Here is a 14596-nt window from a genome sequence, read left to right as displayed (position 1 = left end):
TTACCACTGATAAATCCTACATCTGGCGGTGGGGTCCCTCAATAAATTTTTCCCTCGTCCAAGGTCCATGTCGGGGGCCATTTGTAGGAGTCCGGCCAGTGGTCCCTTACTCCGTTGGGTGCTTTCGGACTGGAAATTATTGAGTACCTGTTAACACAAGCGGGTAAGAGAGAGAGAGAGAAGACACGGACACCAGGTAGCTGTATCGAGAGGTCCATTTACTTAGAGGATCACTGAGTTTAAATAACCACACTCAGGAAGGAGACCCAGTGGAAACTGAAAGCAGCCCATCTAACATAAACACGAGGTAATCCAATATAATCATAAACACCAGACCGGAGGAGGATCTTGAAAGGAAAGTCCGACAAACTTTACACATCAACATGAGACCGGAAACTGGCAGTCTGTGAGTTTCAGTTCTTTTGATCTTCCGAGTTGCATTGTCAGTGTTTGATCTCAGTAGCTGCCGCCATCATTTCGCACCACAATAGGTGGTCTCAGGCCCGGGCCTGTCACGGCTTTCTTTCACTTCTGGAACCAGCAACGGAGCAAAGGGGCAGGAGACCACAGGACCTACATTTAATCAAAGCTCAACAGTTGCAGCCGTGGTGCAAGAGGCACTTGTTCCAAAAGGCTTGGCATACCAGCAGGATAGCAAGAAATGCTACAAATGTGGCAGCTTTAACCATTTCAAGCGCGAATATCCAGAAAGGACAGGAAGTGCAGGGAGGCAGCAAGCAGGCACTAGACAGAGACTGGGTGATCAGAGCAAGAAAGGGAAACATTGAGCCAAAGAGAAAAGATTTAAGAAGGATTCTCAACGCAATACTCATTCAAAAAACGGATTCAGGGGCCCACCCCAGACCCCTCCCTGGAACCAAAAGGCAGTATATGGGACCCAGGGACTGCCAAGTCAGGAAGATCTTTACCTGAGCTCCTCAGAGCAATGCCAGGACGTGCAGGAGTGGAATTATTCTCCACACGGCACACAGTATTATCCCCAGAAATGGGAATTAAGATTCTGTCTGCTGGAGTCTATGGACCACTGCCTCCAGAGACTTGGGGTTTTGTGATTGGCAAAGGTAGTGTTGCTGTAGATGGTTTGCAAATTTACGCAGGTGCTATTGACCGCAATTATCTAGGAGAAATAAAGATTGTGGCATCTTCACCACGTGGAATCATTTTTGTACCTGCCTATGAAAAGATTGCTCAACTTATCTTGGTTCCTATGTATCCTATATCTCCTAAGGCTATTACTAATGAGACAGGACAGAGTTGTTCTGGTGCTCCTGAAATTTATTGGATACAGTCAATTAGAAATAATAGGCCTTATCTTAAACTGAATATTGAAGGAAAATATTTTGAGGGGCTTGTTGACACAGGAGCAGATGTGAGTGTTATTAGAGCTCAGAACTGGCCCCCAACCTGGCCTCTGACTGAGTCTGTTACTCACCTCCAAGGGATTGGATATGCTAACAATCCAAAACAAAGCTCTAAGCTGCTAACCTGGAGGGATGAGAAAGGTAATTCAGGACAATTTCAACCATATATTACCTAACCTCCCTGTCATTCTGTGGAGGAGAGATCTGTTATCACAGATGGGGCTGGTATTATGTAGCCCTAATGAGCTAGCTAATAGGCAAGAGTCCAAATGGGACATTAGAACATACAGAGGCCATAAGCCTTATAATGATGAGAAAGGTTTGACACATTTTCCATAGTGGCCACTGTCTTTCCTGTGCCCCATGCAGATAAAATCAAGTGGATTAATAATACTCCTGTGTGGGTTGATCAGTGGTCTTTGTCTCAAGAGAAACTAGAAGCAGCTTCGTTGCTAGTGCAGGAGCAATTGGAAGCAGGCCACCTGAGGGAATCAAATTCCCCATGGAACATGCCTATATTTGTGATTAAGAAGAAATCAGGTAAATGGAGATTGTTGCAAGATTTAAGGAAGGTTAATGAGTCTATGATTGTAATGGGAGCATTACAGACTGGAATGCCATCTCCCATGGCAATTCCAAAAGGATTTTACAAAATAGTTATGGATTTAAAAGATTGCTTTTTTGCAATTCGTTTGCACCCTGAGGATTGTGAGAGATTTGCTTTCAGTGTTCCATCTGTAAATTTTAAGAAACATATGAAGAGGTATGAGTGGATTGTTCTTCCTCAAGGGATGGTAAACAGTCCTATGTTATATCAGAAATTTGTGGCACAAGTAATAGAAACTATAAGGAAGAAATGGCCACTGATTTACATTGCCCATTACACAGATGATGTCTTGATTGCTGGGAAAATTCCCCAAGATGTATTTTCATGTTATAAAGATTTACAAATTGGTTTTAATGAGAGGGGGTTACAAATTGCCCCAGAAAAGTTGCAGACTCAAGATCCATATAATTATTTAGGTTTTACACTTATGGATCGAGCTGTTATTCCTCAAAAAATAGTTATACGTAGAGACAAATTAAAAACTTTAAATGATTTTCAAAAATTATTAGGTGACATTAACTGGTTTTGTCCCTATCTAAAACTTACCACAGGAGACTTAAAGCCCTTATTTGATATTCTTAGAGGTAATTCTGATCTGAATTCTCCTAGATCCTTAACTAAAGAAGGGATATCTGCTTTACAGCAGGTAGAAAAGGCTATTGAGAATCAAATCATTACTTACATAGATTATTCTTTACCTTTGCATTTATTAGTTTTCAATACTAGTCATGCCCTTACGGCATTGTTGTGGCAAAAGGCACCTATTATGTGGATCCATTCAAGGATGTCTCCTAAATGTAATATCGTGCCATATTATGAAGCTGTTGCCCAGATAATTATGCTTGGTAGTAAACAAGAATTAACTTATTTTGGCAAGGAGTCAGATGTTATCATTCAACCCTTTACTTTGGAGCAAGACTCCTGGCTTAAACATAATAGTACAAATTGGCTGCTTGCTCAAATTGGATTTCAGGGAACTATAGATAATCATTATCCCCAGGATAAATGTGCATGAAGTAATTTTTCCAAAGGTAACAGCTTGGAAGCCAATAGACAATGCCCTTGTGGTATTTACTGATGGCACTTCTAAAGAAAGAGCTGGATATCTCATTAATAATCGACAGGTGGTTATAAAAACTCCTGGTCTCTCCACTCAATTGGCTGAATTAACTGCGGTTTTAAAGGTCTTTGAAGCTGTGCCTGATGCATTTAACTTATACACCGACAGCTTATATATCTTCAATTGTTTGCCACTGGTTGAAACTGTGGGCAGTTTTAAGCTAGACACGCCAGCAGAAATTCTATTTGCTCAGTTACAAAATACCATTATTGCACATAAAAATCAATTCTATATTGGTCATATTTGGGCTCATTCTGGCCTGCCAGGACCATTAGCCAGAGGCAATGACCTCATTGACAGAGCTCTTATAGGAGATATTTTAGTTTCAGATTCTGTGGCCTTAAATAAACGGGATCATGATAATTTCCATTTATCCAGCCAGACTCTGAGGCTCAAACATAGAATTTCCAGAGAACAAGCAAGAATGATTGTTAAACAGTGCCCTAAGTGTGTCATTTTATCCCCAGTTCCACATTTGGGGGTAAACCCAAGAGGACTTACACCTAATAGTATCTGGCAAATGGATATAACACATTATGCAGAATTTGGAAAGCTTAAATATATACATGTCTGCATTGATACTTGTTCAGGATTTATATTTGCTTCCCTGCAAAAAGGAGAAGCCTCTAAAAATGTTATTGACCATTGTTTACAAGCATTCAGTGTTATGGGTATGCCCAAAACGGTTAAAACAGACAATGTGCCTTCTTACACTGTTAAAAATTTTACTTTTTTTTGCAAAGATTTTGGCATTTTTCATAAGACCGGCATCCCATATAACCCTATGGGACAAGGTATTGTTGAACATGTTCATCGCACGATTAAAAATTGGCTTTTCAAGACCAAGGGAGGGAACCTCTTCCCCCAGAGGTCTCCATAGGTGCATCTTGCCTTTGTCCTTTTAATTTTGAACTTTCTGCAGACCAATGTTAAAGGTCGATCTGTGGCAGACCGACATTGGCATCCTGAATCTATTAATTCTTATGCTATGGTGCGTTGGAGAGACCTGCTCACCAATGCATGGCATGGCCCAGACCCTGTGTTGGTTTGGGGCAGAGGCTCAGTTTGCATTTATTCCCAAAAAGAGGAGAAGACGAGGTGGCTCCCAGAGAGATTGGTACGCCAGATAGATTCAGAGCAGCTGCTGTCCTAGCAGGAAAGTTCAGAAAGTTTTTTTTTTCTTTTTTCTTTCGTTTTCTTTTGTTCTAAAGCTAACAGGCTTTTTCCTGCCAGTTTTGAACGTGTTTTTCCCATTTGATTTGGAAATCTGTTTACTTCCGATAAAGCAGAAGAAAACAAACTGTGGCTCACCCAGAGCATGAGAGTTTTGGCTTTCAACACAATGTTTACATTTTGAAAGCAAGCGACAAGACATCCCGAAGTCACTGGCACACCACCGAGATCCCAGCATTTCAAAGGTTAATTCAACTACCGGAGTCTTCAAAGGACTAATTTGCATGGTATTGTGACCTGTTCCCTGGGCAACCGACTCCAGAGCCCAAGTGGAGGGAAGACTTGCAACTCAGCAGAAGCTTTCCCCAGCTCCACGTCCCAACTTCAGCATCTATCTGAGCAGCCCGGCCAGGATTACGTTAGCTGCCTTCAGAAAATTTTAGCAGCTCCCAGACTCTGCAGGTGTTAAAAGGCATGTCTTGGCATTTTGTATGGATGGGTGGTACAGAAAGTATCGGTCTCTATGGTGGTGAGGTCAGCCCAGGAATAGGCACATGCCCAGTGTCTGTGTCTGTGATAAAGACACGTCATAAGTCTGGGAGGATGGAGCCAGAGAGAGAAGCTCAAAGCACTGTGATGATTCCCATACAAATGTGTCAAGCTCACAACCTTTATCCTGCATTTGTTTTTTGAATGAGAGAGGGTGAAATGTGGACTCCCTCCCCTCAGCCTGGACAGTTTCGAAAGCAAAAGAATGCCACGGGCCCGGGACTGTGGCTGCTCACCTGTGGAGTGAAATGCTGACTGCCGGAGATCAAAGACTGCTGACAACCAGCTCACCTCTGTCGGAATTGCCTTTGAAGTCCCTTCCTCCGGTCTCATGTTTATGTTAAAAGTTTGATTGTTGTTGGTTTCATTTTTGCCTTACTATAAAAACACTCTGCACCCAAAGTAAAGTACACCTTGATAAAGTGTTCTTGGTGTCGTCTCTTTGTCTCTCCTACCCGCTTATTTCCACAGGTTCTCAATAATCTCCAGTCCGTGACCAGCCATGATAGTGTGGGCTCTGCTGGCCGGACCCCAACATCTGCCTTTCTTTCAGAATCCTGGTTTCTGTTGCGGCAGGCAGCAAGAAGAGAATACAGGAATAATATTAGAACTGGCATTACTTCAACAGGTACTTTCAGAAATACAGCCCATAATCAGATGGCATCAAACAGGAACAAATGATTTTCTCAAGATGACACACTGAACACCTGGGATGGCAATGCTTTGAATGTGGATTTTATTTTAAATGCTACTCAAGAATAAGAAAACCTTTGAAGAAGCATGGGAGAAAATTCAGAACTTCCAGAAAGCTGAAAGGTGAAGACCATACTGACTGCATCACAGCTGGTGCTGAAGGGAAGACTCCTGTTGCAGCTGAGTTGTGCTGGTGTTGTGTCCCAATTCAGGCTGGAGCAGAAGTATGGGAGAGTCACATAGAAGCCACCATTGCAATGCTACTGAACTTGAATTTTTCTTACAAATGAAGTCCAAATATTGGCTAAAGCTCCTTATTGTAAGTGTGCTTATTACCAGAAACATAAAGCACAAGAACAAAGTGGTGATCCTGGAGAGAAGGCAGAATATTCTAGAACTGAAGTGAAATATGAGCATGATGGAATGCAATGGAGATAAAATTAACTTCAAATGTTCTCATGTTAGATAAGAGGTTTAATAAAAGAACCCAAGTAGTGTGGCTGAAACATACCACACAAATCAAGTTTTTATTAGTTCCAATTATTCGGTGCCTACCCCAGAGAATGTTGGATTGACAATAAAACTTACTCCCTTTGCCAACATTGTCACTAACATTATTTCTTGTGTAGCTAGTGAGTAACAAAGTGTGATAAAATCTCAGGATGCACTTTCATCAGAGAGAATATATAGAGTCATATACTCATTGCAATACTATTGAAGTTTGTCTCGAAAGGGTCAGGTTAACACCCTAATGAACATCATTAAAGACTTGAAGTATCTGCAGTTGGCAAAATCATACTCCTGACAAAACATGAAGAAAACCATAGTCTAGACATCTGAAACAGCCCCAGATTAAAACAAAACCATGTTTCCATAACATATTTATATTTCTAAGAAAAACAAAATCCTCAATACATCCCACCCACACACACAATATAGATGTTTCAAATAAGTGTGTATTATAAATTATTAGATTCAAAGAGATTGGAGAAAAGAGAAACTGTCTCTCAACTTAGAATATTACCACAAATAAAGTGTAACAATTCTTCCTGGCATTGAGGATGGGCTGGTCAAGGCTATATTTGAGTTGATGAAAGACACTATCAACAACAAAATCTTGCTCTCACTTACTTGCTGGATGTAATTGGAAAGCATTTGTAAAGACTGTAGTCAAAGGAAACTTTTTACTGTTTTGTTTACAGAAAGTACCAGTGAATTCATCCATATCCAGGGTCCAGATCATAGCACCTCCAAAATTGTTCTCCATGAGCCACTGAGCCTATTTTAAAAGTGAACATGAGACATATGGTTACCTGTGAGTCAGTGCTAAGATCCCAGCACATCTAATTGATTGAGTTTACCTTCTTCTGGAAGCTCTGGACATTATAATAGCCAACCCACTCTCTGTTCTTAAAAGCATAGGGCACTTCCTGATTGGTATTCCATTTCTCAGTGGCTCCCCACCCCAGGAGGCTGCAAATCTTTAAACATTCAACAGATTCAAATATTTGAAGATCAATACTAAAAAAGAAAAATAACGTGAACTTTGCTTTTCTTCCTTTATATCCCCTTTAGAGATGTTACTCTGTTTCCTAAGTAAATTTATTTCACTTAAAGAAAATGGAGACAATGTTCTTTACTCCTAATAAGTATGACATACAGGCCTTAGCTCAGGTTCAGTAAGTGATCTATCTTCAACTTTCTTGAGCTCTTACTCTTTTATTTTTCGATTCTGACAGAGTCAAGAACTATAAATAAGACATCCAACAAACTAATAATCTTCTTCCCAGGCCTCATTCAGGTTGAGATTCTAGGAGTGATGATCCATAGATCTGAGTACTATTCATAACGTGTACTTGCAATAAGTAATTTCATTTTAATATGTAACTGTAACAACAGTACACAATGGAAAACTCATCAAACAAAACTGGAACACAAGGGAATTGTGAAGATATGGATATCTTCATATTCATATATGTCATTCTTATATAGCAGTATGTTTCAGAATCTACAAAGTTCCTATATGACATGATAGGTAATTATTTGTACTGTATCTAGAGTCTCATAAATATACTTAATAATATGATTTAGTATAAGAAGAAATTTTGTATTACATAAAGTGCTATGAATTATTTATATGTAAATATAATAAAAATAACATAATTTCATACATTCACTCAAGTTAAGGTATGTAGGTACTGGGCACAAGAACTGGGCCAGCAATTTTCACACAATTATATAATAAATTACTGACTTCATAGTAGGCCAAAATTCCTGCTTCTTTTGTGAATCTCCCCGGTGGGCCAGCACTACTGGTAAGGGCACCAATTCCATTGTCAGAGGGGTCGCTCAAAGTGAAGGTATGCCCATATGTTGGAAATCCAACAATGAGCTTCTCAGGAGCACAACCATTGTTCTTCCAGTAGGGCATGATGTAATCCTGCAGTAGAAGATGTTTAGTTGTAGGGTGAGAGCTGCTGGTGATTTGGGCTTACTTAGGTGAGTTGCCTGTTCTGAAAGTTCAAATTATATAATGTTAATGAAAAGATGCATAAAGATTATAAAATATATCCCTAATTTATAGTTTTTCAAATATTCTAAGGAGATTAAGAGGTCTTCAGAAGCTCAGCAAGTGAACAGTATACTTGAATCTTTCAAGACATAGAACATATCAAATTTTCATTTGAATTTTTACAGCATCTTACCACATTGAGGTAGGGGCTGATGTCATGGTCAAATGAAGATGCGAAGAGGGGACTGTTTTCTCCAGCATAGCTGTCTTCGGGGGTGTGAAGACTATATGTCATAACCTGAATATAATCAAGGGACCTGGAAAAAATGAAAATTCTAAGAATCATAATTCATTTTGCTCAAATTTCTAGAAGCCCTTCATTGTACCATTCCTAACACATTAAGACATCAAACTTTCTACCTCACCTACTTCCATTTTCTACTTTAATTTTATCTATATAAAAGGGTTCTGGAAATGAACATACTTATATTTATATGTTCAATGTGTTTAAGTCAGTGTAGAGACTTTAGAGAAGAGAGTAGTTTAGAGAAAAGTACAGATTATACAAAGAATACTCATTTCAATATAATATCTTGTAAGCTAAATAAAAATACAAAGCAAAGTTTGAACAGAGGAACTAAAACTGGATATAAAATACTTTTCAAGAAGACATAGTGTATTAAACAAATGAGTCAGAGACTGGTATGAAACACCCCCCGACAAATTATAGGGTCACATATATATCAGAGATACCCAAAACAATCCAGCATGTTGCCATTTGACTTTGATGATCACTGAACCTTAATGCTAATACCTTACTATTGAATATGGTAAATATTAACTTTATACAGAAAAGTCAACCTAAATTTGACAATGCATACTCTCTTACTGGGAGCATGCACACATCATGTAAAAATACGTTATGATGATGTTTGATAGGAAAGAAAGTACAACAGTAGTCTTACTTAGAGGTAGATCATCATATTATATATGTTACATGTTACAGAAAATTTTCTCATTTTAGTTGGTAGTGATTCATGCAGACACTTCTTCTTGTTTAAAGTACAAAAGCTAAGTAACTTTGATTCCTCAATAATGAAACAGACATATTAGAAAACCTCAGCTTCCAGCCTCAATCAATACCATAAAGATGAGTATGAAAAGAACTTATATGATGGTTACTGTCATGAGTTGACTTCTGGACAACAGGTAGTTGTTGGAAACAATATCTCATATCCTGGAATACAAGTACAAGATCAACACAGGATCAAGCCAGAAAAAAAAAATAAAGGATTGATGGGTCAGTACTTATCCCAAGCAAAAACATTGTGAAGAAGCTATTGATAATTGTAGAATGATGAAGCAAAAAACCTCAAATTTTCTTGCAAAGGTGTCTGTGAAGCTGTGGGTGACAACACAACCATGTACACGTAGACAAAGCTGATTGGATCTGTGTCTCATGAAGATATAAACAACCCAAAACTGGAAACATTAAATTCAATGAGTTAAAAGTTGTATATTTTAAGGAAGAAATGGAGGGAGACATTAGTTTAAAAGATGATCAAAATACATCAAGTAAAATATAAAACATTTAAAAAATAAAAAACTCATTTAAAATTTCAAATACAATTAATTCTGGTGCTAAGAGAAGTCAAACACTCTCTTTACATACTCCATTCTTAGAACACTAGAGCACCAAATAAGACAAGGGAAGATATATTGTCAGTGTAATCACTCAAAGAAATTCTGAAAATGTATTTCCACTTACTGTGACAATTCTGGAATTTTATACCCTGACTCAATGATTGAGATGATACCAGATACTGTAGAAGTGATTAACAGCCTGGTTTCTCTAATCTGTGTTTCTCTAGATTCATCCTCAAAAGCTTTATGCATTTCCTATAAAAAATATACAATATTTCTATTTTATTTTAGTTTTTTTCCCCAAATATTTTTACACTACAAAAATAATTTCTTGGGACATATTCTTGTTTTATCTTGATTTACTCTCTGTTAATATCCTAATAATTTCAGATTAAATGAAATTACTAAATATATGACATACTAGCATGTGAAAACATTCAAAATTTTTATAAAGTCCAACAGTCATGGCCAGAATCCAGGTTTCAATATCTTCTCAGAGATACTCTTGAATTTGGCTCCCTGATAATGACTTTCAGCATTGGTCTGTGTCCTTTTGCAGAACTGTAGAAAGCTGCTACTATTGTTGAATCAATGGCCCCACATAGGCACCACATTCTGTCTATTGATATGCTGAAATGATGGGTTAAAAGGGTAGTAAGACCTGGATAACAGGTTGAAATCCATGCTCAGTGTACTCAGCCAGAATTATGTATAATTCTAATATCATCTTCATATTTGTATGATCTCTCATCAGTGTGGATTTTTTGTGTGGTGGGGATGGTTCAAGATATTTTTTCCTAAAGAACGTCTCCAGAATTCACCATGTATGAACAAAGTCAAATGATCAGAAAACATCTGGTGATCAGCAGGTAAGAGCACTGACTGTTCTTCCAAAGGTCCTGAGTTCAGTTCCCAGCAACCACATGGTGGCTCACAACCATCCGTGATGAGATCTGACGCCCTCTTCTGGTGTAGCTGAAGACAGCTACAGTGTATTATGCTGGGTCGAGTGGGTTAAGAGCAAGCTGGGCGGGAGCAAGCAGAGGTCCTGAGTTCAATTCCCAGCAGCCACATGATGGCTCATGGCCATCTGTACAGCTACAGTGTACTCATACACATAAAATAAATAAATAAATCTTAAAAAAAAAAAGAAGAAGGACCATCAGAAAGAATTGAAACAGGCAATCTTGGGAGATAAAAGATTAGTGCGACCCTGCAGAATGTACCAGAGACCTGAGAGATGAGAGGCTCTCAGGACTCAAAGGGAGGCACCTTAGATGAAATTCTGGACAGTAGTGAGAGGGAAGTTATAGAGCCCATCTCCAGCAGGAAGACAGAACAGCAAGTGAGGGATGGGGTTGCCATACTACAGTCATGACTATGACCCATAACTATTCCTGTCTGAAGAAATTACAGGGATGGAAATGGAGAGGAACCTGAAGAAAAGAAGGTCCAAACAGGCACAAAGTGGGATCCAGCTCAAGGGAATATCCCAAGGCCTGACACTAGTACTGAGGCTATGGAGCCCTCACAAAAAATACCAGACCTATCATGACTGCCCTCTGAAAGACCCAATAAGTAGCTGAAAGAATCAGATGCAGATATTTGCACCCAACTAATGGACAGAAGCAGATGACCCCTCATGTTAAATTAGGGAAAGCTGAAAGAACTCAAGGAGAAGGGCGATCCTGGAGGAGGACCAGCAGTCTCAATTAACAAGGACCCTGACATCTCCCAGATACTGGAACACCAACCACGCAGTATACACCAGCTGATATACAGCCCCCAACACACAAACAGTAGAGGACTTCCAGGTCTGTGTTCATTCAGAGATGATGCACCTATCCTTCAAGAGACTGGAAAAACTAAGGAGTTTAGAGGTCAGGTGGGGTTGGGGTGGAGACATCCACATGAAGAAAGATGTGAGAGGAGGAGGTATGGATGTGGAACAGTCAGAGGGTGCACAGGGGAGGGAATAAAACAGGGGGTATTAAAAATAAATTAATTAATAAAATAAATCAAAAACCAAATGTGTTAAGTATCTCCAAATGTTAATTGTGTCAAATGACATATGGTTGCTTTAATTTTTCTAGGGATATGAAATCACCTAGAAACAATGGCTGGAAGGTATAAATTTCACAAAATGTTTTGATTCATTTTATTATTTACATGTTATTTATATCATAACTATTGAACATCAGCTTTCAATCATTGACTGGGTACTTAATATTGAAAGTTTTCAGAGAATGGGTAAATATCTAGTCATTAGATGGTTAATTAAAATAATTTGTTACTGAGTTTAGCTGTGTAGTTCAGAGTTAGAGCAATCATACACACACACAAACAAACATATATATAATAGAATATATGTGTTATATGTATGTATATATGTAATAGAATATATATAATAGAAGGAATAATGTTTTAAACACTTCTCCATATATTCTTTTCACATTTGCTTGGCTGTTACTATTCTTATTGATAACTTCAGTACAGTTTTTCAAGTCTAAATCATAAAATTTATATCATCTTTCATTCAATACATTGTTTTCATGCACACACCTCATGTTCACTATTTTCACAGGAAAAAGAATCCGTTCTTCTCACTCCAAATCAACTATTATTCTATTTTATTTTCAAGAAAGTAGCATATTCTAATATCATCCTTTATTCTGAAAACTGTGTGGTTTTGTCAACACTAACACAAATTGGCTCCTGGTTATCATTAAATTTTAAGTTCTCTGTTTATGCCCTTTTTTTTTTTATAAAACTATTGTTTGTCTCTGATAACATATCTCCTAATCTACCTTAACAGCTTCTCACCGAATCATTGGATTCACACTCTAATTATTTTTAGTTAATATACCAAAACCCATTCAAAAAGAATTTTGCCATATTGGTCCACTACATACAACCCTTCAAAGTATCTTATGTTCTTCTAAGTGAATTACAAATCTGACTCTATCTATAAAGCAACCAATATTCTGAAACTTGGCATATATATATATACATTTACCTGTCTCACAACAAGATTTGCTCATTAATCTCCATTTCTTCATTGTGACAAACTCATGCTTACTTACATTTTAAACAACAGTCTTATTTTCATACTGAATTCAAGTATTATTCTCACTCTCAAGCTCTTTCTGATCCGTCTTCATCCAGAGTCGATTACTCACATGTTTGAGTTTCTTTTGAATGCTCTTGACCTTTCTATGTCTGTTATCAAGATGGGCTTCAATTATTGCCTATGTAACAGTGTTCTGTCTTAGTTTTATAAAATTTCATGCAAAAGCTTCTGATTAAGCCTATGCCCTTTAACTACCATTGAGCAAATAATATTCAGAAACATTAGAAATTCTGACACAATTGTTATCAGATTTTAAATATGTACAGAAACAATAAAATTACATATGATAGTCTATCTAAGTGGCCCTTAGATGTAAATGTATGAAAGCCTTTTCTCTACATTAGTTCTTTGTCTATAATGAAAATATATTAATGATTCTGGACTTCATATCATATACACACAAGAAGATATATGATGGTTCTAGACTTGCATGTAGTATTACTTATGTTTGTTGTATAATGAGTGGTATTTGAGGAACTGTACAATACTAACATCACATAATTCTAAAGTCAAGATTGGTTTCTGCTAGAAGAAACCAATTCATCCTAGAAAGAAGAGAGTTTCAATCTCTTGGACAAAAGCCACTTGAGGATTGCCCCACCTTCACTAGGACAGTGAAGAGATGCTTGTCCTTAGGTGGACTTCCACAAGACCCAGGATACAGCCAGTCCAGATTCAGCCCATCAAATTCATGGTCACGCAGAAATTTGATGACTGACTGAATGAACATCTGATGGTTCTGAGCAGTAGAGACCATGACACTGAACCTGAGAGAGACCAAAATAAAAAAGACTGTGGGGAGCGGGGAAGCTGGAGAGACATTCGCCATGGCAAGATGGTGCCTACTTCCACTGTCAACTCCTAGTAAACAACTGTTTGCGCATGTGCGTAGAGTGAAAAGTCACGGCCCATTCTGGGGCGTTACGTAGGTAATGACCGAACAGCCAATCATGGGCAGACACTCCGCGCTGTGGGCAGACACGCTGCACTGTGGTGTATATAAGCAGTGCGGATTATTGGCTCGACCATTTTTTTCCTCTGGATGAGGACAATAAAACGTTGCTGCAGAAGGAACCTAGTGTCCGCGTGTCTTCTTGCTGGCGAGACGACTGTGTGGGTTACAAAAGATTATTTATGTGAAATTACCACATTAGAAGAAGAATCTCCGTAGCTAATTTCAGATTCCAAAACATCAGATTTTGTGTTCTTCACCAAGGCTGCCTTCTTTGTGCTCAGCCTTCCTTGCATTCAAACCACCCGGCAGAATGACACTTCAGCATCAACTTTGTTTCCTTGTGTTGCCTTAGCTACTAACATGTTGGCCCTTTCCGACCTGGCTGATCAATCACATACTGCCTCAAGGCACACTCTAGTTCACATTAACTCAAAGAATGTTTTTTTCTACATGAGGAGCCCTCAATTCAGTTCGTGAACAGGTAGAAAGAAGCAATACATGATCCTCCTTTGACCTGGAGGATTTAAATACTTTAAGAAACAGCTCTTTGTGTGAGGTAACTAACACTAGGAAGATGATATCCAGAATACCTAGACAAATTAAAACTCGTGATATCCAAATATATGTTCCATTTAATTGGAACTCCTACTGAAATACATTTGGACTATCCTATTTACCCAATGTATACTCTTATTTTCCTGAATGTGAAGTAATGCACTAAGCTCGTATTGCCATACCTTTCTTTACACTAAAAAATAGGACTAGATCTTCTCTCCGGTGAGTTCCTAAGCCGGGAACAGTCAGCAGGGAGACACAGACCCCAAGAGTCAC

General features: G+C 38.4%; 1 protein-coding gene across 1 annotated transcript in view; it reads right to left on the bottom strand.

The window, feature by feature from the left end:
• Positions 1-6064: 6064 nt before the first annotated feature.
• LOC116093261 (chitinase-like protein 3) overlaps positions 6065-14596 on the bottom strand; it is a 20710-nt gene continuing 12178 nt past the window's right edge. The window contains 7 exon segments of the mRNA XM_031374639.1: positions 6065-6153; positions 6656-6803; positions 6886-7005; positions 7779-7964; positions 8230-8353; positions 9805-9935; positions 13412-13577. Coding sequence (XP_031230499.1) covers positions 6065-6153; positions 6656-6803; positions 6886-7005; positions 7779-7964; positions 8230-8353; positions 9805-9935; positions 13412-13577 — 964 coding nt within the window.

Source organism: Mastomys coucha, unplaced genomic scaffold (assembly GCF_008632895.1).
Source record: "Mastomys coucha isolate ucsf_1 unplaced genomic scaffold, UCSF_Mcou_1 pScaffold16, whole genome shotgun sequence".
Taxonomy (NCBI): Eukaryota; Metazoa; Chordata; class Mammalia; order Rodentia; family Muridae; genus Mastomys; species Mastomys coucha.
Note: the sequence above shows the minus strand (reverse complement) of the source record. Positions and strands in the feature narration are given on the sequence as shown.